At 38.1% G+C, this 24,515-nt stretch overlaps 2 protein-coding genes across 2 annotated transcripts; one reads left to right on the top strand and one right to left on the bottom strand.

Moving 5' to 3' along the window:
- Positions 1-3,455: 3,455 nt before the first annotated feature.
- Positions 3,456-13,064, bottom strand: LOC136252435 (protein mono-ADP-ribosyltransferase PARP3-like). The gene is made up of 14 exons (XM_066044863.1): positions 12,737-13,064; positions 12,210-12,352; positions 11,148-11,312; positions 10,421-10,594; positions 9,932-10,082; positions 8,259-8,317; positions 8,048-8,215; positions 7,929-7,997; positions 5,187-5,276; positions 4,648-4,734; positions 4,419-4,596; positions 4,218-4,364; positions 3,624-3,806; positions 3,456-3,574 (listed from the first exon to the last, which is right to left on the bottom strand). The coding sequence occupies exons 1-13, from the start codon at positions 12,993-12,995 to the stop codon at positions 3,634-3,636; spliced, it is 1,863 nt and encodes a 620-aa protein (XP_065900935.1). The 5' UTR covers positions 12,996-13,064; the 3' UTR covers positions 3,456-3,574; positions 3,624-3,633.
- Positions 13,047-24,347, top strand: LOC136252436 (protein mono-ADP-ribosyltransferase PARP3-like). The gene is made up of 14 exons (XM_066044864.1): positions 13,047-13,364; positions 17,412-17,536; positions 18,511-18,675; positions 19,473-19,649; positions 19,993-20,140; positions 20,450-20,508; positions 20,552-20,719; positions 20,770-20,838; positions 20,950-21,039; positions 21,787-21,876; positions 21,930-22,107; positions 22,260-22,406; positions 22,569-22,752; positions 24,181-24,347. The coding sequence occupies exons 1-13, from the start codon at positions 13,121-13,123 to the stop codon at positions 22,742-22,744; spliced, it is 1,836 nt and encodes a 611-aa protein (XP_065900936.1). The 5' UTR covers positions 13,047-13,120; the 3' UTR covers positions 22,745-22,752; positions 24,181-24,347.
- Positions 24,348-24,515: the final 168 nt, after the last annotated feature.

Genomic DNA, 24,515 nt, shown 5'->3' on the forward strand with positions numbered 1-24,515 from the left:
AGATCATGAGATATGACATTTTGAAATTTGTGGTTTTCCCATACATTATCTATGTGATTGCCCAGAAGGGGCAACTGTTACCCCCTCCCATAGATAATGTATGGGAAAATTGCAAACTTTAAAATGTCATTTCTCACTCATGATGACCTGTAATTATATTCTATCCTTTTAAAGATTGGAGACGTTACTTTTGACATTCAAACCTACAAAATAATGTAAAATTCAGGTTGATAGGGGCAGCAGTTTAAAATTCCTTATTATGAAATTCATCTATTGATAAGCAGATAGGACCTCGGATATAGGATCAGGACTACTGTATAGCCAAAATATTTTAAGGGGCAAATTTTTTGAGGTTGAACAATGTGCCTTTCGCGATCGTGGTGCCTTTTGTGATGCCTTAATTGTGCCTTTGATATGGCTGGCGACCACCATGCACTGTTTCCCTTGTTGTTCCCTCCAATGGATAAATTTCGTAATAACAAAAGTTGTCCCTAGCAACCTGAATTTTACAATATTTGTAGGGGCAAATGTCTATAGCAAATTCTAAAAGGATAGCATTAGCTATATGTCATGAGATATAACATTTTAAAGTTTGTCGTTTTTCCATACATTGTCTATGAGAGGGGGCAACAGTTGCCCCTTCTGGGCAATCACATAAATAATTTGTGGGAAAACAACAAATTCAATTAATGTCATTTCTCAATTTAACTTTGTTTGTAGGTGTGGATCTCACAATTAACCTCCCCAAATTTTAAATTGATAGAGTATAATATATTATAGATCATGAGATATAAAATGGTAGAGTATAGAATAACTTTAGTTTTGAAAACGAGAACACTGTAAAAACAAGCATCATATACTAGCCAGCTGGCTGCCTCAGTGAAGAGAAATGAACCATCTGTACGTGTAGGCCTGCAAAATGATTGGCCTTGCTTGTTAAATAATCATTATTTGTGTGTTTAAATATGCTAACTTCATAGACAAATCCTGGAGGCACACAAATTACAAACAATTTCCATATTTCAGTTTAATTATTTATAAATGCCAATTACAATAATAATAATAATTAACAATGCTGGTGACAAAACTAGATGCAGGCGGGTGACAGGAAACAAGGTATTAATTGTTGGCCGTGTCATAGTGTTGAAGTTGAACCATCTCTACAAACCTTTATCAGGGGAATCTTTTTCAGCATAGATCGGCTAATGTTAAAAGATGGGCCTGTCTTGATGTTGTTACCAATGGTTTTTGGGAACGTGGTGTCGTGGTCAGAATTTTATGTCAAAGTGTTTAATCCTTTTGCTCCCACACACTGTTCAGTATCTTTACCCTAGTGTTACAGGTGTGCGGAGCCAGAGAAGAAGAGAAAATATGAAGATGAAGAGACAATCCATGAAGTAGAACATGGGACATTTTCTCCTTTAGTCTTTTCATGCACTGGAGGCATGGGTCCTTTGGCCGCATTAGTGGTGTACAAGAGAATAGCCGCTCTAATAGCGTCAGAAAAAAATGGACAGTCTTACAGCCAGACCCTGTACTGGCTAAGATGTAAACTAAGTTTTTTCCCTAATCTGTGCAGCCATCACTAGCTTGTTTGAGAGATTCTAGATCTACCTACCACTGCTTTGGCCTCAGAGTCTGCAGCTATTGACCTTGTGTGTGCAGAGGGTAGAGTTAGTTCATTTAACTGAATCACTTCATTGTTATGTACATTCTCTTGTGTGTGTTGTTATTAGTAATTTTACTCATGCATATCTTCCCTACATTAAAGGCAATGTAATTTTTTTGATGATTTGCAAACACTTCCAAAATGTATTAGGCTATATGGAGATCTAGGACAAAGGTTTTGTTGGTACCTCCAAAACTGCAAATTAAAATCAGCAGAAAATTTTCCCCTTTGAAATATTTTGGCTATACAGTAGAATAGGCTTCCACTTTACTATAATTATCATGGCGTGGTCACACCCTTCTTTTGATTTGATTATTTGATTTATTGTTTTAACTCCTGCAATCGGCTAAACCGTACTTCCTTGCAGGAGTGATAACAACACATAGTTAGTCACAAAATAGAAAAAAAAAACTAAGTAAGTAAAATTAATGCAAAAACAAAATTAATAATTATTACAACCCAAATCATCAATCATTAAGTCAATAAGAATGGTAATCATGATGGAATTGTTGGTAGCTATTGGATGATCAGATGAAAAGTGGATGGTATAGCATTCCACCAATGGGAAACTCTTGCACAGAAGTATTTTTGAGAGAAAGTGAGGTGAATCTTTCAGGGTTAATGAAATAATCTTTGACTCTAGATCTGGTGTCATTTTATTGAGAATGACAATGACCAAATTTAATTGGAGATGACAATGGTGGGAATGCATTTACAGTGGTGGCATTGACAATACATAGCTTCCTAAATGGCAACCAATTGAGTTCAGAAAAATACTGTGACGAATTATCTAACTTTCATAGCTGTTCCGTACAGCCCTTTTCTGCATATATTCCAGCCAATTTTTAAATTCCAATTAAAGGCACATGGATACGTGCATGCACTTAAACGCACGTGCAACTGCATACACTGTGCACACAGCCTGGCTGGCCTTGCTTACAATGGAGAATTCTATTAGGTTATTCTTTTGTAGAATTAATGCTGGATTCAATGGATACACTGTGGTAACTATGCCAGAAGCTAGTTAATACTTTATTGTTATTAGCATTCAATTAATCTTTACAAAGCAAGTAAATAGTCTAATAATAATATTGTACAATCATGAGTATTATTCTACTGCAAGTGCTGCGACATGCAGGGAAAAAACGAGATCTACCAATATATTTTGTGCAATATTCAGCCTATATATAAATGAATGGTTGGCAGATTTCAACCCAACTGTGACTCTTTATGTATTTATGAATAAGACAAATCGTAAGACTGTGGACACCATAAGCCAAACTAGAGGCTTGTTCACCAACAATCATTATGTCTTACAGTGACTGTTTATCATTCACTTTTAGGATGGTCCTACTGATGAAATTTCATACCACATTCCTATACAGAAGTCAGAGTAATAGCTAGTCAGTTACTTAATTATAATGATAGCTATATAAACTAAATTCTAACCATGATTACAATTTTCTTTCTGCCTTGCAAGCTTTCACAAATTAATAATACACTATATTTTTCTCATGTTTACAATGTGAGAGCTACTGTCTTGAATACCATAGCCAGCTGTCCTAATCTGACAACACTTAATCATTGCCTAACCAGATTTTGTTACGCCGAAGCATATCACTATGGCTGCCAAATCAGATGCACTGGTATATGCTTCCAATAGAATCACACCATACCATTTTAGCCAATAAAATTAGTATTACAGATCTGAGGGGCCTTGACATACAAGAGTGATACTAATTCTGTTGGCTTATTGCATTACATCAAAGTGCTATATTGTAACACATTCATTTGTCAGATTAATTGTATATACTCTATAACTGCATAAAACTAAACACACTTTATATTTCAAAATAAAATGGTCAATATAATATTGCTAAAAATTTCCTAAGGCAGTGGATAAATCTGAAAAAAGAAAAACAAAATGTCAAATACTCTAATAGAACACACATACCTGTTGTTAGTTAGTAACCAAACTTCAACTTCAACATGTAGCGTATCCTACACTGACTCTCCTTGTATACCAGGTACTCGCTCTGAGAGAAGCTGCTGTTGCTATGTGATGTACTGATTGGTTTACCCTGAGGAACAGCCACCGTCTTCTTGTCCAGGGTAATAGAGGTATCATGTTTGGGATCTGCACATACAAAATTGTAATAAAGAGAGTCGGAAGATACTTATGTGATACAAACACAATTTATTCTACTATACTGGCTAAAGTAAAGGTTTGTGTACAGTGTAACCACTACCTTCAAAAAAATGTTACTGTATATATTCAGACTAAAAAGTAATTGAACACTGATAGTGCTGGGCGATATTGAGAGATATGTATCATGTTACACTAGCTGAAAATTTTAACAGCTCATTGGTTCTCCCCTCTAGACAGCAAGAGGTCATAAAAAGTAATTCAAGAAAAATGCAAACTAGTCTGGTTTTGATTAGCGGGTCACATATTAGACTGTTTGACCACTCTATTAGAGTATCTCGATGCTTTCAGTTCTTTAGTACTTGATCCACAACCTGTTAAACAGAACAATACATTACTCACCTGGCTCAGTCCTGCCCCTAGCAACAACGGAGTCATATCCACCAGGTGGTTTTGTCAGCCTACTATCATCTCGGTCAATGCCATGTTCTTTACCTAAAGCTACTTCAGCTAGAAACATTATCCCAATGGCGTCGTTGGTAGTTCGTACTACACAAGAAATGGATTTATTTGGTGACAGATAATATAACATCACGTACTCACCATAACCAGCTGATTTACTATTCTCAGATGCAAAGTAAATTCCTTTGCCCACACGACCCCCAGAATGTGGCATGATGCGTAGACCACTCTTCAAAATGGCCGCCACCACAGCAACATTGGTGCCATGCCACAACAACCGTCGGTTATCCAAACTATCATGTGCTGAGAATCTCTTGTCCTATTAGAAGAACATGAGGGAGATGCTCTAATATAATAGGATACAGCTAACTTCTCCACTCCTGTCCACCTCCCATACATCTATGAGTTGTGTCTTCCTCCAAGTGCTCTCTGTGGCCTTGACGTAGTTATCAATGATCTAAATGATGTAAGTACATTAACAAGACCTGCCTAGATCACTGTGCAAAAGGTCCTCTGACTAAGCCAGCCAACTTGAAAATCTGCTTCATCGAGACCACACCGTACCCATACTTATACGTTGACGGTTTATTACCTACCCAATTTTCATCTATGAAACAACTAATCAAGTTAAAGTAGAGTTAATGATTGTCACCTTCACATTAATGGGTACTTGTGTGGCACTTGCTGGTGTGCAGCCATTGCATGCATTTTACCTTAAGTTACATTAATTTTTCAATCTACAGAAAAAAGTGGGCCGGTTGGATCTAATCAAGTTGACATGGCCTATTACTCATACCTACAGAAGATGTATACAAATACTAATGCTTTCATGTTTATGTCAACAAGCAAACGTAATACATAGATCAAGTCTCAATCACCATTCCAGTGGCTCTAGTGTTACTGGCTCACCTTATGAGTGCTTTCAGATGGCTTGATATGAGCTAGTTTAGTCTGTAACATCTGGTAATGGTTGTCCAATGGGTGAGGAATCTCCTCCAGCTACAGTAGTGAGGGATAGGAAAGTGATAACATTGTATGCATTCAGTAGAGATGGGACAATTAATATATAGATACAGTACCGCTCAATCGCAACGTCGTCTTGTGAGAGTGTAAGTGATTAAAAAACTCGCTAATTAAATGGCATGGCACCCATTTCACTTGTGAGTATTCATCCCAACTGAAACGGGATGAATACTCATAAGCGAAACAGGTGTCATGCCCTTTAATTAGCAAGTTTTTAAATTGCTCACACTCTCGCAAGATGATGTTACGTTTGAGCGGTACGTACTGTACATTACCATATCACAACTACTCAAGAGACAGCAATCTATTGATATATTGTGTATCACAATAATACAAGTACACAAAAAAATGGAATTCAACTAGAGTAGGAACCGTAGCACATCAATAAAAAGTACTGAAACAAGTTGGAGTAGTGAACGATATTAAATCACAGTAAAACAATAAGAAGTGTTATATCCCTACTGTGCATTTCCATTATGGTATTTTGAGCACAGTAGGGATATAACACTTCTTATTGTATTACTGTGATTTAATATCGTGCACTACTCCAACTTGTTCAGTACTTTTTATCGATGTGTTATGGTCCCTACTCTAGTTGAAAATTCCAATTTTTTGTGTACTTGTTTGTAAAATAAAAAATTATTATGACTGAACCCACGCACACCGCATCAAAAGAAAGAAATGGCGCCACGCACCCCAATTACCAATTATTGTCTGAAAAGTGAAGTATCCATTACGCTTCATTGTCAGCTATGTTCAACCCGTTACACAGCATAACAAATCAAGAACTGTTCGAAAAGCACTTTTGCAATCAAAGTAGCCACTATGAAAATACGGACGATTTCTGTTATGAAGGGAAGCCATCATGTGCTAGCTACCGCCAAATCGACACCTTTTGCTGTCAGCCAAGATGAATGGGACACAAAGGAGAACACTGGTAAGTCCATGAAAATGCATTGTACATACTGTGGTATGCCAAAAGGCACTTCTCTGGCCGAAGTGACATCAAACAGTGAAAAAATCAAGCCCATACGTAGCCTTAGCCGTTATTGAGTTACGCTTGCCTGAAGGCATCAGTCAGTCAGTAGTAAGTTCTTTTTAATTTCTTTCGTAAAAAAATCCATAGCAACTTGTTAAAAGCATTTCAGGTTGATCTGAAAGCTTGTTTGGGCTTAGTTTTACCTAACCAATACTACTATCTCATCATTGTCAGGGAAAATTGAGGCTGGTTTTTGGGTGATGTTTATTCGTGGGCCACGCTTACTCCTTTGTGGTCCCTACTATACAGCACTATCGTACTGTATGATTGGGTGTATGGTACATAGCTGTACTTGATATATAAAATATTAAAATGCAGATGGCAGCTTAAATTACTGAGTTAGCATAGTGACTATTTGCCATACAAAAAGAGAACATCTGTCTGTCTCTGACATACACTATGTATTTAGGGCTGGGTGGTGCAGAAAAAATAACTATAGTGTATTGTGAAAAAACAGTGTGACCGGGCCTACGAAAATAGGGCATGTGGGCATAAAGTACATCCCATTATTCTTCTACAGTCACACCTCAGTACTGAAACAGAATATTTGAATTCTGAATCTTGTATCATAAAGCCAAGTAAATAGCTACTAAGAGCTAAAAATTGCATTGCTATAGCATAATGGTACAAAAAGTTATGAGTGATGGAAGTTTGGCAAACATCATGTGTTCACATGCCCTATTTTCGCAGGCCCAGTCATCAATATTATTGAATAATACGATACTCTATAATCGGACTTAATGTTTCAAAAATTTAAGTACAAAATAAACTATTTGACTGCTCCATTGGAGCATGTTCGATCATAATAGTGTTAAAGTGCTGGTGCTGCACCTGACTATTAAACTATACAGGTAAAATGACTGATTTAGGACCTTAACCCTTTGGCCCCGAACGCCACAATAGTGGCTTTGATTCTTAAACACGAAAGTTATTTAACGAAAAATTTGCGTTTTGACATACAAACTTGGACTCCAGTTACTCCATGTAGGGACCACCTATTCCTTCGTGGTTTGCATTAAACTACTCACGAAGGATAGATCTACATCATATAACTTTTACTACCCTTATATATTCCGTCTCTCCTTTGTGACAGGTAGTATCATCATGACTATCATCTTAAAAATGGCTGAAAATTCTTTCAAATGTAGATTTGCCTTTACCCTTTGGCCCCCAAGTTAATAAAAAAAAAGTGTTCCGTTAAACGTGAAAGCCACTATAGTGGCTCTTGTTACACGCATGCATTCAAACGTATATATCTCATAAACGAAATATCCTATGAATATACAGTTTGGACCATGCTACTCTGCGGTTAACGGATATTATTCTAGGCTTTATCCAAGCACTGTAGCACGATCGAGCGTGTTGTAAGGCAAATCTACATTTGAAAGAATTTTCAGCCATTTTTAAGATGATAGTTACCTATCAGGATTTTATAAATTGGTGCTAACTTTTAAGTATCCAAGGTTCAGTCACAGCATATATTGCGTACATACCATCATAGGAAATATACCACGTTCTCAGGATAGACACTGTGAGGTCATTTTTAGTAACTATATTGTATGTAATACAATGTAACTATAGCAACACACCTTCTGTGATTGACTGGCTTCTTGCTGGTCCTTCTGCATTGACTGAGCTATTTCAATATCTCCCAATACCTGTGGTGGGGTAATCCCCTTATTATGTAATTAAAGATGACATCACTGACCAATAACATGTCAAATTTCTTCCTTAATGTTTCCTCATTATCGATCACTGGGGGAACTTTACGACCAAAGTCATGAGGTATGATGGTATAGAAACGGGAGCTCAGCTCTGAAAGTTTTGCTCTGTTGGCTGATTTCTTAGCAAACAATTCCTCAATCTCCTCTAGCACCTAATAACATTATCAACATCATGTGTATACCACATGTCATCACCTCAAATCCTTTAGCAATTTGTGACTTGCTTAACTTGCCCAGGGGCATCTTCTTTGTGTCTATGAGTAGAAAATAACTATCAGAATCTTTTCATATAGTATGTAGCATTAAGTAGTGATGTCATAATATGAAACTTTTAATATCACAACATAGATACTAGAATACATAATGGATTGGAAACGCAATATATTTTACGGTTACGGGCTCGATACGGTCACGTGATTTATGGCAACGTTACCAATGTACAAACTGCAGTTGTTCTTAACACTGAGACTACTATTACAGGTTTTATAAAGCGTTAAATCATTGCTAAAGGATTCAGCTATTTATTGGTTTGTGACTGAAGGTTAGTCGTTTCATACAACCGAAGGTGTGAAGAAAGGAACGCGAAATTTGTGTTCAAAAACTAGTGTGGGGGTTTTAGTGCATAGGGGGTATTACATACAAAGTTTTAGAAGTGCTGAACAGTTTCGCCACATCGTAATGAGTGCAAAATAATTATTTTTAGCACTGTACAGCAGTTACTTTCCGTAAGCGAAGCGAAAGAATGGCTACATGACAGTAGTGGCTGTGGGGGTTTTCCTGGCTTTGTGAAAAGGAGTCTAGCGATACATGCTACACTAAAGAAAAGTTCATACCTTCGAGAGTGCTAAAAAAAGTATGAACGAATTGAACAAGATACCTGTTTTCGAGAAAACTCTGGGCAAATTCGACAAAAATGTATTGTGCCTATTTAAAATTCTGCTGTGCCCCGTAAATGTCATCACGTGACCGTATCGAGCCCGTAACCGTAAAATGTATTGTGTTTCCAATCCATTATGTATTCTAGTATCTATGATCACAATAATCACGATATCATGGGACTTAGTCAGGACATAATAAATGAATTGAGTATGTTAATGTTTTCATAGGACAAGTTTTATTCAATTGTAATGATTTGACGAAGTTGACACTTGTTGTTTATGCATCACCACATGTTGCTGGAAAAATATCCTCATATTTTGCAAATATCAGTCACTTTTCACTAAATAATTTGTGTTTATTATATCATGATATAGCTTTTTTTCTCTATCACGATTATCATGAAATGCTTCTATCATGATATACGATATATCATGGCATCACTAGTAGCATGTATATACAGTGTGTATGTGTGTATGTGCAAGATGAAGTGGTTAGAACAGTGGACAATAATCGACAACCAAAAAGGCATTGTTTGAGGAGCTCGTAAAGGCTAGACCTTAAAGCAACTATGGAGATATGCTGTGAATGCTGACCTGAAGTCATTCAACATACCACTGAATGGTTGGCATGATGTGACACTGGACAGAAGAGACTAGTATACCAGATGTGTTTTACAAGTTACCATCCAGTGTTACAGCTGGAGGTTTTAATAATTGTGACTGTTCCTTTCATCATCAATGAGATCTGTCTCGTTTAAAAATTCTGTACTGGTCAACCCAAAGTTGTGAGAACAAATTTTGAATGCTCTTGTGGATGAATATTTTATTGTCAAACTTATCTTAAATGGTATTCAAAGTTTTGGTTTTGTAAGTAGCACACCAAGTCAAGGACTCTACATAGGAAAAGCTACAGTGCATCATTGTGAGATGGCCTTGACAGGTACAGTGTATGGATGCAGCACACACTTGTTGCACTCACAGAAAACTCACCCAGTTCCAGTTTCTGCATGGCATTATTAAACATGTCATTATCAAAGATCATTTTGACTAGATCCTGTGTTGGCTTGTCCAGTGAGCACGCCTTCACCTTCTTGGGCCGAGAATCTGTTTCATCTTTCTTAACAACTACTGTCCCGGCCTCCTGTGATGTAAAATCACATCACTAATCAATTAGATTCAACATTAATTATTGATAAACTTTTGCTAGTCACTTTTATACCCCACACTGTACATGTCCACATAGCTACAACACATAATATTGCAGTGAAACTTGTATATGGGATCAACCAATAGTGTTCTGATTATCAAGGTCAGTTTATGTACTAAGGGATACTTTGGGACCTTAACTAAGTGTCTGGATTATGTAGGTGTCCTCAAGTGTCCACATTAATCAGCTACAACACTTGTACTACATACACACATTTTCTTATTCAAATTACATAGTTACCAAGGGCAACAAAATCAAGCCAATCAACTCACATCGTCATCATCATCGTCCATTTCTAACAAGGTGTACTTGCCAGGTGCTGGAACAAAATTGTCTCTGTTTTCCCATTTGTTCTTTGTCTTGTCCGTGAATTTCTTTTGAAATTCTTTGGTAGCAGCATCGACAGATCCAAATGGACCCTTCATGGCAGTCTGGCCTGGTTCACCCTGTAAAAGTACTGGTCATATACCACCGTAGAATAAATTATTGGAAACATGGCAGACTCGAGCCACTGCAAGCAAAACTTTTTACCCAACACACAATCTGATCCAAGTACTTAGCCACCATTTTACCTACAGACTATACATACATATTTACAAAATATCTCTCCCTATAGCACATTTTATTCTCTACTGATCAGAAAGTATGTTGAGGCTTGTAAGTCTACATGACTACTCTTCTCCCCAGCAAAATAAAGTACAGCAGTAAAACTGTCAACATCAAAATCATATATATATATATATATTTTTTTTACCACATCAAAGGAACCTTGAACAAAGTAGAGCAGTGCTGCACCACTCTTTAGAGAACTATCTCAAAACAAGGACCAGAGAGAAACTGTAAATACAGGAAATCCTAATCTTGGCACTAAATACTCAGATGTATGAAAATCAAGGAGCCACAATAGTTAGGATCTGTAGAGTTTCATTTACAACAACAACATTGACTCTGAAAGCAAAAAAGGACTTCTCATAGTACCAATATACATACATCACTTACCACACGTCCCCACCTATTCCAGACATTGTAGGTACCATTACGAGACTTCAACATTTGGATCACATAGTATTTGTTGTTGTTATGTCCGATGTTAGTTTGGTTGAGCATACAGTCCCAGTCATCAACCACTTCATAGAAATGAGCAGCAGACACATACTGGTCCACCTGTGGGTAACCATTACACTGTAAACGTTAATCTTCAGATGTGAATTAGGATGTCAGCGTGCATATGTGTGTAGTGAAGTCTCAAGTCCCCAAGAGCTTCTACTTGTTCTCAACAGGTAAGACCTTCTTCTGTGTAGCTATGTTACATCAATTGTAATGACCATCCCACTTTTGACCTTCCTCTCTATTAGGAAACTATTGACCAACATGATTAATAGTTGACATTCCTACCACATATCATATTACAAGTGTGATCCAGCCTGTACTAACATGCACAACAAATGCTGCCAATCAGAGACTTGGGCTACCAGCTACCATGTTAGCAGAGTTATGCCTCACCTGTGCACTACTCAGATGCTGAGAGGTAGTGCCAGGAGTAACTCACAGGAGGCTGTGCCATGTCTCGCAGGTAAAGGTGTGGGTACCCGAATTTGGACCTTCACCCGTCACGTGAGATACGGACACTGTGGCATTTGCTTCCCTGGCCAACACCAGGTACCTGTTGATGGTACAACTGGTACTCTGCAGAGTTGGGTCTCCATTTAAACAACTAGGTGGACCGAAACCATGTGAGTAAAGTTTCTTGCTCAAAAAAAAAACAAAAAAAAACTGGGGATAGTTAAGAGCATATGTATGTACTCAAATCTAGGCCTCCCCCCATGGTAGCACTAAGTAAAATCTGTCTGGTACTCTTTGCAAGTATTTTGTTGGCAAGAGGAATATAATTTTATTACCAAACAGAAGGGCAGCTCTATGTGTTGGGTCATTATATGATTGCTCTGCAAGAATATAGCAGCACCAACAATATACAGATAAAGGTTACCAGATGTTTTTTTTTGTCTGTCTTTTCATGTCCACACAAAACTGACTGGCTTGCAAGACTAGCTCATTGGATACCTTGGGGCTGCGTTTCTTCTTCTTTCCTCCTTCACTTTTAAGAGCAGCTACAGCTTTCCCAAAATCAGAGACATCCTCAGTAGCTTTGCTATCTGCAGCAGCAGCAGCTGCCTTCTTGCCTTTACCCTTTCCACTGGCAGCAGCTGTGAAGACATTAAAAGTATTAAGGGATTACTAATAGCACACAGTAGCAAGGGTTGTCTCAAAAAGAACAGTTTTGTACAAACCTAGCCTCTGTACTATGTATGATCTACGACTACAGTCAAAGCCAGTCAAGATCGATTTTCAATTTTGATCATTGTCAAAATTTGACCATTAACCTGATGGATATTTTCATTTGACTGCAGTCACAGATCATACACCCCCTTGTTGTACACATGCACACCAATGTTGGCATACCTAGCCATGTTGGAAAGATGCTTTAACATTTCTTCATAGAAATAATATCCACCTCCCCTCCCCCAAACTACCCCCGGGGTTGGTATTCAAGTGTGAATAACATATATGAAGCCACACACACAACGTACCTGAGCTAGTCTTCTGTTTCTTAGCCCTTGGTGGTTTACCAGCGTCAGTGCTGTCCGTGCCGCTCTTCGAGCTACTTGTGGCGCCTTCCAATCGTGCCACTAGCTCCGCCTTCTTCCCACTGGTATCCAATCCGCGATCTTGAAGCTCTTTCTTCAGTTCCGCCACTGTCATCTTCCCTGGTTCTTTAGCTGGCGCTGATGCAGCAGCAGCAGCACCAGCATCTGTGGTGTCTTCTTGCTTCCTCTTGCGACCCGGCATCGTGATGTGAGCACTATGAAGTACACGTGATGATAGCAACCCGCCTTTTTTGCCCTGTGTGAATTAATTAGAGTTAAACCTTTTTGTACAGTTGTACGAGGTCGTGTTAGATTTAATTTGCTACAATGCCGGCTAGGAAGAGAAAACAAGTCGCTGATGAGGAATCTACAGATGATGCTAGTAAACAAGGCGCTAAGGAACCGGCCAAGATGACTGTGGCGGAATTACGGAAAGAGCTGCTGGCACGAAACTTAGACACGACGGGCAGAAAGGCTGAGTTGGTATCAAGACTAGAAGGTGCATTGAAGGGCTCCGATGAAACAGACTCAGGACAACCTCCATCAGCTAAAAAGGCGAAAGTGGATTCAAGTATGTTGAACGTGTAAACCACGTGTAGTGTGTAAGGGTGCTAATTGTACATCACCAAGTGATCAGGTGGATACTTGGTTATGACCTGACAATTCAACAACACATATAAACTACAGCAAGATGTAGAATATTTGATATGAATGCTTGTGTTGATTGTGTTTGGTAACTGCAGAATTCATTTAAAATTGTAAGTTTATCACTTTCCAGGTACCCAGCCTGTGACGTGCAGTTAAACATAAAATTATTCACTCTTATAGTGTGAAGGAATTCTGTGAAGTGTGTGGTGTTCAGCAAGATGCCGTGCAGTTTAAGGGTTTTCTTTTCTTAGTTCACTAAAAGGTTGTAGCACAAGTTGGTACCAGAACTTCATAAGTCTTCAATTTCCAGTTCTCCATTCTATTGTACTGTAAAGCTGTGAACGCACAAACTTGTTTATTAGTTTATCATCCCAATATTAGTGGACAGGCAGATTTTTAAAATTAATTAACTAGGTATTAGGTAGCTCATGTGACTCAAAAATGCAACATTCTTAGCTAGTTTCTAGCTTAAAATGTGTAACATCTGCTTTCAGCCAATATGTTACAAAAAAAATTGATATGTCTGTTGGAAGGAATGGCCGACTTGGGTGGAGATAAAAGCTAATAACACAAGTAGCGTAAGTCGCCATTTATCGAACACATTTCAATAATCATTATAATTCCTCACCACAACAACGCAGCTTCCAATTTGGACTATTCAACTTAGCAGCCTTTGGTCTCTCTGAATACCAAGTTGTAAGTAAATCATACCAACACATTGCGAGTTATGTACGAAACAGTAGAGCCTATCATTTACCACTCCTCAAACACCGGTACGTATTATCAAACAGCCGTACTTACTCAATGACCAATTTTCGAACAATTCGCACATTCCAATGAATAATACACTAGGGAATTACCCTGTCACTTTGAGGTTTCTATGGGATATCCAACTACCGGATAAAAATCTGTGACAGAAATTTTACGGAGATTGAATATGTCGTTCACGAGTTATTCAAGTTACACTGAAACCATGGTTGTTATAGGCGCTACCGTTTTGCTCATAACTTGAGGCCTGCTGGTTCGATTTACTTAAAACTTGGTACTCAGGGAGAACAAAAGACTCCTCTATTGAATGACCCAAACTGAAAGTACGTGCGTTGTTGTGGTGAGAAGTTATAGACGTTTGTTAAAATAATTGTAATTTTGCTCACTTTGTGCCACTGCATATCCACTAGAGCCTCTGGAGCCCTTTACCAATAGAAACCACTGAAGAAAACTGTTGTAAATGTTGTATTGGTGGTCCATACAGCTCAAAAAGTCTTTATAATTAGTTAGTGTTTATTGGTTTTGGTATGTTGAGTAGCTTGTCTAGTGTGTTAAGTTCGATAATACGTACCATTTGATAATAGGCGATTTACACTATAAGGAAAAGTTTAAAATTAGGGATTATAGAAAAAAGTAGGGAAACAAGGGAGGTTGCTTACACCTGCAGATATACTAGTGGAGGTCGCCATAGTATATCTGCAGTTGTAGGTGACCTCCCTTGTTTCCCTACTTTTTTCTATGATCCCTAACCAAACTTAAATTCAAAATTTTTTTCTTATACATGTTTGTTTACTTATAATTATGACTGGTGAACCTGTACATACCTCATCAAAAGAAAGAATGGTACCTGCAGAGTTACTGTTTTCGTCTGAACGTGTGCTCTAGCTATCAGTTACTGAAATAGCGAAGTGGCCATATGCACTATGCTTCATTTTCACCTGTTTTCAGCCCATTACACAGTGTTACAACCGAAGGACCTCTGCAATCAATCCAGTCACTGCGTAAAACTCGGGTGATTCCCCTTACAAACATACTTAGGGAAGTCATCATGTGGCACTACCACAAATTGACACCTTGTATTGTCAGCAAAGATGAATGGGACACAAAGAAGTAGAGGTGTTCGGCTGTATCGGCTTTGTTTTTGCATATCGGTATTGGATCAGTAAGACGTGTAAACAAGCAGCAGATACAGGTAATAGTTATACCAAGGCTGTGAGGAATTTTACTGATATATACACCCGAATACCGAGGGCCACAGGCCTGAGGGGTAAGGTGTATATATCAGCAAAATCCCAATACAGTCGTGGTATAAGTGATATATACTACTCAGGGCACACTCACCTGATAGGTGAAAGAACTACAGATCATTCACCCCATTTATTTTATACACTAGCATCTGATGATCGATTGTTGTTTCAATTACATGGACAAATAGCTCTCAGAACATTATTCCTATGTCATTATGTTTCAGAAACTTTCGATTGTGCGATATCGATTTTTGGAGTGTGAAGTTTTAATACTACATTAAACCTTTGCTATTGTGGCAGTAAGACATTAAGTTAAGTACTTAGGACTATAAGCTACTCACCTAGTTGTCATATTCTTCTTGTTTCGTGGTCTGCTCAATGGCTGACATGTCCCCCACGCAGTGGGTAGAAATAGGCATTCACGCATCGTCCAAGCAATTGTTTTACAGATCAGTTGTCTTAGAATGTAGTATAGTTATTGTCAAATCATATAAACTTCGCAACTACACTGAGCCTTGAGCCTCAATAAAACGAGTCAAAGCGTTTCGTACAGGTATCTTTGAACTGGTTGGGCATCAAAGCCATGAGCAAACTGCATTCCCATGATATTGCCCGGGTAATATCTAGATATTGTCCAGTGAATATGTGAGTTTAACCCTGAGTGGCGCCTTTGAATGCCCACGCTAAAGTGGTATATATTAGGGCTGAGTGATATTATCTTTATAGCAATATAGCGCGATATTTTGAAATTTTGATATCGCAATATTTCATTATTAACTATCGTGGTACCTCGCCTGTGCATTACTATCATTAAAATCCATTTGTTATGCAGTACTCTTTGTAAGTGATAACCTTGTTACCCCTGCAGAGAAGTATGAACACCATAACGTAACCATGGTGCAATAACTGTTACTGTAAACAGGCTTGTTTCCTATCACCTATAAGGACTTCCTGAAGTAATGCTGAGCAATCCACTATGGAGTACCAGACTTATTTGTAAGTATCGTGAATAGTGGCATTAGTATCGATCATGATACTAAAATGGCAGTATCGCTCAGCCCTAATATATATATATGCATATACATCTCTTTATGGGCACTCGTGCTCTAATAATATCCTAGCAACGCCTGTTTATGTAATGTCACAGTCCCATGCTGTCACTTATTAACTAAATTTAGAGTGCTAATTGTTAGAGAAAATGTCCATGCTGCATATCAGATCGGCTTTGTTTATTGGCTTGATAATATTATTTTGTATCGGTTATCGGAATATCAGCTAGAACTTGTATCGGTGCACTTGAGGACACTGGTAAGTCCATGAAGCATGCATTGTACATACCATGGTATGCCAAAAGGCACCAGTTGGACTGAAGCAATGTTGAACAGTGAAAAAATCAAGCTTGTAGTCTTAGCCATTATTAAGTTATGCTTGTCTGAAGGCATCAGTATGTAGGTCATGTTCAGTCAGTCAGCAGAAAATTCCAGTAAAAGTTTTAGAATTTTTATCAACTTATTGGAAGATTTTGGGTCGTACTGAAGACACTTTCAGGCTTGGTTATGCTTAACCAATACTGCCAAGGTACTAGGAAGGTATTGTTTTTGGGTGATATTTTTGGCCAGAAAAACACAAACCTCCATGTTCCCTAATATACAGTACGGTAGTACTGTATAATTTTTTATTGTATTTGTTAATCGGTTGAAGCTTCAAAATGGACACCATGACACTTGTCCATAATCCCATTTGTATTAGTGTACACATTTAGACCCCTGAAATAAGGACACCTTGATAATAAGGACACTTGTCCATGATCCTATTTGTAATAGTGTAGACCCCTGAAATAAGGACACCTCACTAATAGCCATGATTCTAAGGTGTCTGAAATACAGTGTACTATAGAGAGGTTAACCAATCTACCAACACTCTCCTGCTATATCATTTTGTTATTGTGTGAACAGCTGATGATGGCAAGACTGCAGCTGCTCAACCTAATAAGGAAGAAGAGGCAGCTGGTAGTAGTAGTGAATATGATAAAGCTGTGGCCAAGTTGAAGAGTGGAGAACAGAAGAAACGAACACCAAAAGTTAGTATAATTGTGTGAGTGTGTAAAATAATTGAATGTGACCGTCTAAGCCAAAACCCACCTTGTTCGCATTTTTTAAAGCTTTATCGACAGTGTCCAAGGAATGGATCACCAAAGTTTCAGTGTATTGTGGTGAGTAGTATTTAAAATATAGTGCTAGACAGTAGAAGAGCAAGGAAATCAATCTGTACGGCAACCTCAGTGTGCAGGTGCTGACATTCCCAGCCATAACTTCCATTTGCGTTAGTCTACAACGTTGGAATTTGGCTTAAAATGTTCACCATAGATTTTCAAGGTATAGTTTTAGCCCTGTAGTCACTTACGCATGTGGGTATGAACACGGTTTAGTTGAAGAATTGATGACGATCTTGTTACGTTTTACTGCATCATAAACAAATGCATGTGGCACGCATACTGTTGGGGCTACAGAAACAAAATGAAGATTTTCAGACACTTCATGAGCAGGCAAATAAGATGGTATATAGTTTTAATCAGTTTGAGTATTCCTTCTCTGAGTAATGGCCCAATCAAAACTTATGTATTTTTCTTTGTAGGGTGCACATTTTTTTTCTAAATTTCATTTTCTCAATACACATGTCACATGCTTGTACAAACTGGTCAGGTTTTTGCTGAGACGGTCACGAATAGCAGCCATACTACCTGAAACTGCAACAATAATAGCTAGCTAGCACAGCTGATTATATATATTATATAAATTGGGAAGACCAGGCCAACGTTTCAACGTCCTGTTCCAGGATCTGCTTATTCTAGATTGCTAGAACCTGAGTAGTGTGTTAGTGTCTTCTGATATCTCTCTACAGGGTAATTGTTTCAAGCTGATCTCTTGACAGGGTGACTTGTTTTTTAACTGATTGATAAGGCTATGTTTTGTGGTGCATACATGTGTATGTGTGTGCTTGTATGTGTTATGTAAGTTAATAGTATTTGACATACAATATTATAATCCACTACAGGTTGACCAGATGGTACCTGGTGCCCATGGTTACACTGTGGTTGATGACTGGGACTGTATGCTCAACCAAACTAACATCGGACAGAACAACAACAAATACTACCTGATCCAAATGTTACAGGGAGCATTCCAGATGTATTATGTGTGGAACAGATGGGGCCGAGTGGTAAGTGTGTGTTGTGTTAGGGGTGTGTAAAGGGCTTTGGTACATCCCTAGATTGGAGGATCAAGTTGCCACAGTGTCTGGGATTTCTTCTGCATTTATCAGAGTTTTAATTACCTCTATAGGCTGTAGTGGTAGGCCCTTTCCTAGTGGGATTGAGCACTTATGATGTGTCTAATTTACTGTGTAAATAGTAATGATTTTATTTTGTTAAAATTTTAAAGATTGATGCACATTGTGGTAGTTTGTTGTCAAATTTTAAAATTCTCAATTGTTGCCATTTGTGTAATTATATTGTAGAATTAAAGTATGACCCCAGACCTGTTAGACTGAAATCTTTGTTCTTATTATGGTGGTGTCTACTATTGTGTCCTTGCTTTATAAGAGATTTCTTATATGTTCAGTTTACATTTATTGATTTAGTCTATTTTAGAGGTGTACCGATAATCGGATAAGCTATCGGTTATCGGCTATATTGGCCTTGTTTTTTCGTATCGGTATCGGATTGGTAACATATGTGAACAATCAGCAGATACAGATATACATAGACATCTATTTATGGGCACTTTTGCTGTAGTAATGTCCTAGTAACATTTGTTAATGTAATGTCGGCTGTTGAATAGATTCCAGCACTGTTACTTTATAACTGAATTTAGAGTGTAACTTGTTAGAGAAAAGGTCTATGCACCATATCGGATTGATAATATATCGGCTTTTTGGAATATCAACTAAAATTCATATTGATGCACCCCTAGTCTATTTCTAATTAAAGAGCATAAATTATCTTTTGTTATCTAAAGGGAGAAACAGGTCAGAACGCCATGAAGGGTCCTTTCCGTAGTGTGGACGATGCAGCTAAGGAATTCAAGAAGAAATTCACGGATAAGACAAAGAACAAATGGGAGAACAGAGACAATTTTGTTCCAGCACCTGGCAAGTACACCTTGTTAGAAATGGATGATGATGATGATGATGATGTGAGTTGATTGGCTAGATTGTGTAACCCCTGGTAACTGAAATACAAGTACGAAATTCACTATTCACGTTTCCAACTAGTAATTCACCTAATTAATAATCAGCACTGAGCTTGTTGTTATTTTGTTTGTTTTGCTATGTCTTTCTGCTATCATCATGGCTAATCTGTTGAGTCACACTGAAGGGTTTGTGTTTTTGCTAGGACCCCAAATCATTGCTATAATAAGGACATTATAAATTTAGTACACGAATCACTAGAACATATGTATTTCCCGATGGTATCTGCATCCAGCTTATATAGATTCCTGTGTGTTTACCCCATGATGATGTCATGTTACCTCACAGGAAGCAGGAGCTGTTGTCAAGGGAGATGAGCCTGATGCTCCTCCTAAGAAGGTGAAGGCATGTTCACTAGATAAGCCAACACAAGAATTAGTTAGGATGATCTTTGATAATGACATGTTCAATAATGCCATGCAGAAACTGGAGCTGGGTAAGCACTGCACTCACGCTACACACACACAGACGCACGCACGTATGCACGCATGCATACACGTGCATTCACACACTGCACACGCATACGTGCTACACATACACACACTCTCACTACGCAGTACACACATGTGCGCGCACATGCACACAAACACACGAGACACACACACACACGCATATGCGCTACACATACACACACGTACTTACTACATATGCTCACTGCAATTTCTTTGTGTAACCATGAACAGTTCCTCAGTCCCTAATAAATGTTGTTAATGACTGGTCCTTTGTTGTTGTTTTCTACTCACAGACACAAAGAAGATGCCCCTGGGCAAGTTGAGCAAGTCACAAATTGCTAAAGGATTTGAGGTGGTGACATGTGGTGTACACATGATGTTGATAACGTTATTAGGTGTTGGAGGAGATTGAAGCATTGTTAGCAAATAAATCAACCAACAGAGCGAAGCTTTCAGAGCTGAGCTCCCGTTTCTATACCATCATACCTCATGACTTTGGTCGTAAAGTTCCCCCAGTGATCGATGATGAGGAAACATTAAGGAAGAAATTTGACATGTTATTGGTCAGTGATGTCATCATTAATTACATAATAAGGGGATTACCCCACCACAGGTGTTGGGAGATATTGAAATAGCTCAATCAATGCAAAAGGATCAACAAGAAGCAAGTCAGAAAGAAGAGGTATAAACCATGGTTTATTTTGTGAAGTGATTTTCTTTGCATTTTGAGTTACTGTTTCTCATGTTTATTTACTACGTGACCAGTTAAGTGTTGTATTGCTGTTTATTATAGCTTGAGGAGGTGCCACACCCCCTGGATATTAACTATGAACTACTACAAACTAGATTGAGTCATGTTGACACAAAGGATGAGAATTATAAGGTGTGTAGTGTGTGTGTGCGCGTGCGAGTACATGTGTACTGTATGTGTGTGCGCACGAACATGTGTGTATGTGCGTGTGTGGTGTTGCACCAACAAGACATTTTGTCAATATTTTATAGCTGATATTCAATAATCTTTTAAATTAACAACTTGTTAGTTTATTTTCCTCCACTTGTTGATATGCTTAAATTCAGTGGGTAGCCTAGCCTGATCTGAGGTCCAGATTGGCAAAGTACGACCTGATCACGGCTGGCACAATCCACACACACAAGCATGGCAGGACAACACTGTGCACCGTTGTCATCGACCAACTCGTACGGTAGGTAATGTAGCTAATCTGATGATAAAGTCCACTTTTCTATTCAATGAGAATTATTAGAATTTGATTATCAAAGGAACTATATTTATCAAAGGAACATGTTTAATATAGTATGTTCACATTGAGCTAATACCTCAGAGAACAAGATAATGCTTTTCAGTTTATTAGAGAAATGACAATTAAGGTGTGAAGCTTGTGGTTTAGCTCCATTACAAGTTTAAAAAAGAAGTGTATCTTTTACTGTTTTGCCCATTGGAATATTATGTACAAAAGCAGCAGCTGATAGATAGGGTTATACTGATCTGATTATCAATGTAACAGTAACTTGTGTTTATGTTATATGTATCAGAGGAGAACATGAACAGCAATTGTGTGCTCCAGGTAGCACACATCACAGTATAAAGTGTCTATCATTTTCCTCTCAACAGATCATAGAGAACTATATCAAGGCCACGGAGGACAAAACATGGCGGAAGGTACAACTGTTGGATGCATGGGAAGTGGACAGAAATGGAGCGGTATGATATTCCAATTACTGCACACCATTGACAATACGGATAATTCTGTGTAGAACACAAGGTTTGCATCTCATGATCATCTGGTGAACCGACGGTTGTTGTGGCATGGCACCAATGTTGCTGTGGTGGCAGCCATTTTGAAGAGTGGTCTACGCATCATGCCACATTCTGGGGGTCGTGTTGGCAAAGGAATTTACTTTGCATCTGAGAACAGTAAATCAGCTGGTTATGGTAAGTAGCTATGTGATGTTAAGTGTGTCAAATTAAATTTCTAATAATTTACTGTGCAAGAGTCACCAACTTGTAAGGAATCTCTTAGTTTGATAAGATATACATTCACACTTGTGTATTGTGTATAGTGTTATAGTATGATGTAATTACAGTTGGTACGACTAATGACTCAATTGGGGTGATGTTTCTGGCGGAGGTTGCCCTAGGCAGAGAAAAACACATTGACAGGGATAACCACACCCTCACCAAACCTCCTGATGGACACGACTCTATTGTAGCCCGGGGGCAAACTGAACCAGGTAAGCTGTGTGAGCCACAAAGTTATTTTTATGACCAAAAATTGTTTCTATTCTGTTTAGTATTGTATGTGTATTGTAGCTATCTATTGTCTCTTGTTTATTTTTGAAAACAAACACTCTGAAGGTATGCAAGGATTTATTTCAGTGTCTGCTTGCCTACAGATCCTAAGGACGATAAAACCATCTTATTGGAGAACAAACAAGTCACTGTGCCTCAGGGCAAACCCATCCCCATGGCAACCTACAGTCACAGCTCTTTCTCACAGAGCGAGTACCTAATTTACAAGGAGAGTCAGTGTAGGCTACGCTACTTGTTGAAGATGAAGTTTAGCTACTAAATTAATAGGTAAGACTCGTTGATAGTTGACCATTGTGTGTAGTGGCATAAGGCTTTGTAATTTGTAACCCGCTGAGCAAAACCCGGCCATTTTCACACATTCCTCGAATTCCATTTTATTACTTCTCTGTTATCTGTGGTAACAAAGGGAGTGGACAGCCAAAGTTTCAGCCTTTTGTGAAGAATAATCTTGGAGTTATAGCGATAAACAGTTGGAACAGGAATAAACTCGATTTATAAAGCAACAATACAGCAAATAAATTACAGGCACTTACTTAATCAACCATAACGCACGACTGAAACAAGCTACGAAGATGGGATTTGGCTCAGTCTGTTCACCATGAACTGGCACATCAATCAAGTTATAGTGTTTTCCGTGTACGCCTCCATGTGGACAAATAAGATGGCCATTTCAGCATCTAAATGACGATGGTAAACTTTATTTTTACCACATAGTGAATAAGTGCCCACAACTCGCATACTGTATACTATACAAACATGAAACAAAGATTTTCATATTCCCAATGAACAGGAGAATCTGATGGTATATATGATTTATTGATTTGAGCTTTGTTTTGGTACATAACAAAGCAATTGAAATGTGTGTAAAATTTTTCTGTAGCGCTTGTACTTTTACCCAGTTTTTCAATACAATTTTATAGTAAAATAGAATTTTGCAAAAACAGCCAGGTTTCACTCAGCGGGTCAACTTTATCATACAGTACTATATTCCAGGTTAGTATGACATACTCAGGGTACTCACCCCCTTTGATAAACTCTTGTCCATCTCTCCCTATAATAGTTTTGAGAATAATAGAAAATGATTGAGTTTCAAGCATGAGCCGGCAACTATATCTTCCTTCTTTAAAACACATCGTGAATTAGTTGTACCATCGTGTTTAAACAACACACCATACATAAGGGAAGAAACATTGATCAGTAAATATTGTTCGTTGTTTATGATTCCAGCTTTCTGTGAATGTAAATTGCTAGCCACCATGACCTTCAGTGAACAAGTTATGATTTGATGAACACCACTAGCCATTTAGTGGCCTATGTGGACAAGGTGCATGTGTTTTGTGAAGTTTTGTAGGTTTAAATGTTAAGTAATACAGTTCTAATTACTACATGTAGCTATTAAAAATTAATCTTGTGATAAAATAATAGTGAAACAGGAAGCATGATGATGCTATTACAATGCAATGTGGGAAAATCCTTACTTTGGAATTAGTAATAATATGTCCAATGTAGGGATTTTCCCACATAGTTTTTAGTGACCCACGACCCACATAGTTTTTAGTGACCCACGAGTAGTGTAGAGTATGTATAATCATGAGTGTGTCTAGTGTCCAAACTTTTAGTGACTTAAGTGTTTAGTAACTAACTTTTCTAGAATATTTCTCTTCACAGTAATAACTTTTCTATTTATCCATACAGGAACACATTTTATGGAATCCCCACCTACTCCTCCTCTCCATCTATCATCATCATCACAGACTAGGATATGTTGTTGTGTGTACATCACATATTGTTTGTATTTGCTGTATGTGTGTGTGTGTGTGTGTGCTCAAGAGTTTTATATATACTTTATATTTATATTCAAACTGTTGACATTTTGTAAGTGTCATCCCTATACACTGCTGATGTGATTTGCAGTGGAACTTCTCTCAACAAATTAGGGACACTTCAGAAAATCCTCCATAATGAGGACAAAGAACAGGTCTGACTCATACACCAAGACCCACTATGGTTCCTGAAGTGTCCGTTATTAA

Source organism: Dysidea avara, chromosome 4, assembly GCF_963678975.1.
Source record: "Dysidea avara chromosome 4, odDysAvar1.4, whole genome shotgun sequence".
In the NCBI taxonomy this organism is placed as follows: domain Eukaryota; kingdom Metazoa; phylum Porifera; class Demospongiae; order Dictyoceratida; family Dysideidae; genus Dysidea; species Dysidea avara.

What these genes read in the sequence shown, in the direction of transcription:
- LOC136252436 (XM_066044864.1), top strand. Translation starts at nt 13,121, where the DNA reads ATGCCGGCTAGGAAGAGAAAACAAGTCGCTGATGAGGAATCTACAGAT. An exon ending in AGAAGAAACGAACACCAAAA is followed by an intron (nt 17,537 to 18,510) that starts GTTAGTATAATT and finishes AATCCACTACAG; the next exon opens with GTTGACCAGATGGTACCTGG. An exon ending in AGAAATTTGACATGTTATTG is followed by an intron (nt 20,720 to 20,769) that starts GTCAGTGATGTC and finishes ACCCCACCACAG; the next exon opens with GTGTTGGGAGATATTGAAAT.
- LOC136252435 (XM_066044863.1), bottom strand. Translation starts at nt 12,995, where the DNA reads ATGCCGGGTCGCAAGAGGAAGCAAGAAGACACCACAGATGCTGGTGCT. An exon ending in GGAATAGGTGGGGACGTGTG is followed by an intron (nt 10,595 to 11,147) that starts GTAAGTGATGTA and finishes GTACTTTTACAG; the next exon opens with GGTGAACCAGGCCAGACTGC. An exon ending in TGGACGATGATGATGACGAT is followed by an intron (nt 10,083 to 10,420) that starts GTGAGTTGATTG and finishes TTTACATCACAG; the next exon opens with GAGGCCGGGACAGTAGTTGT.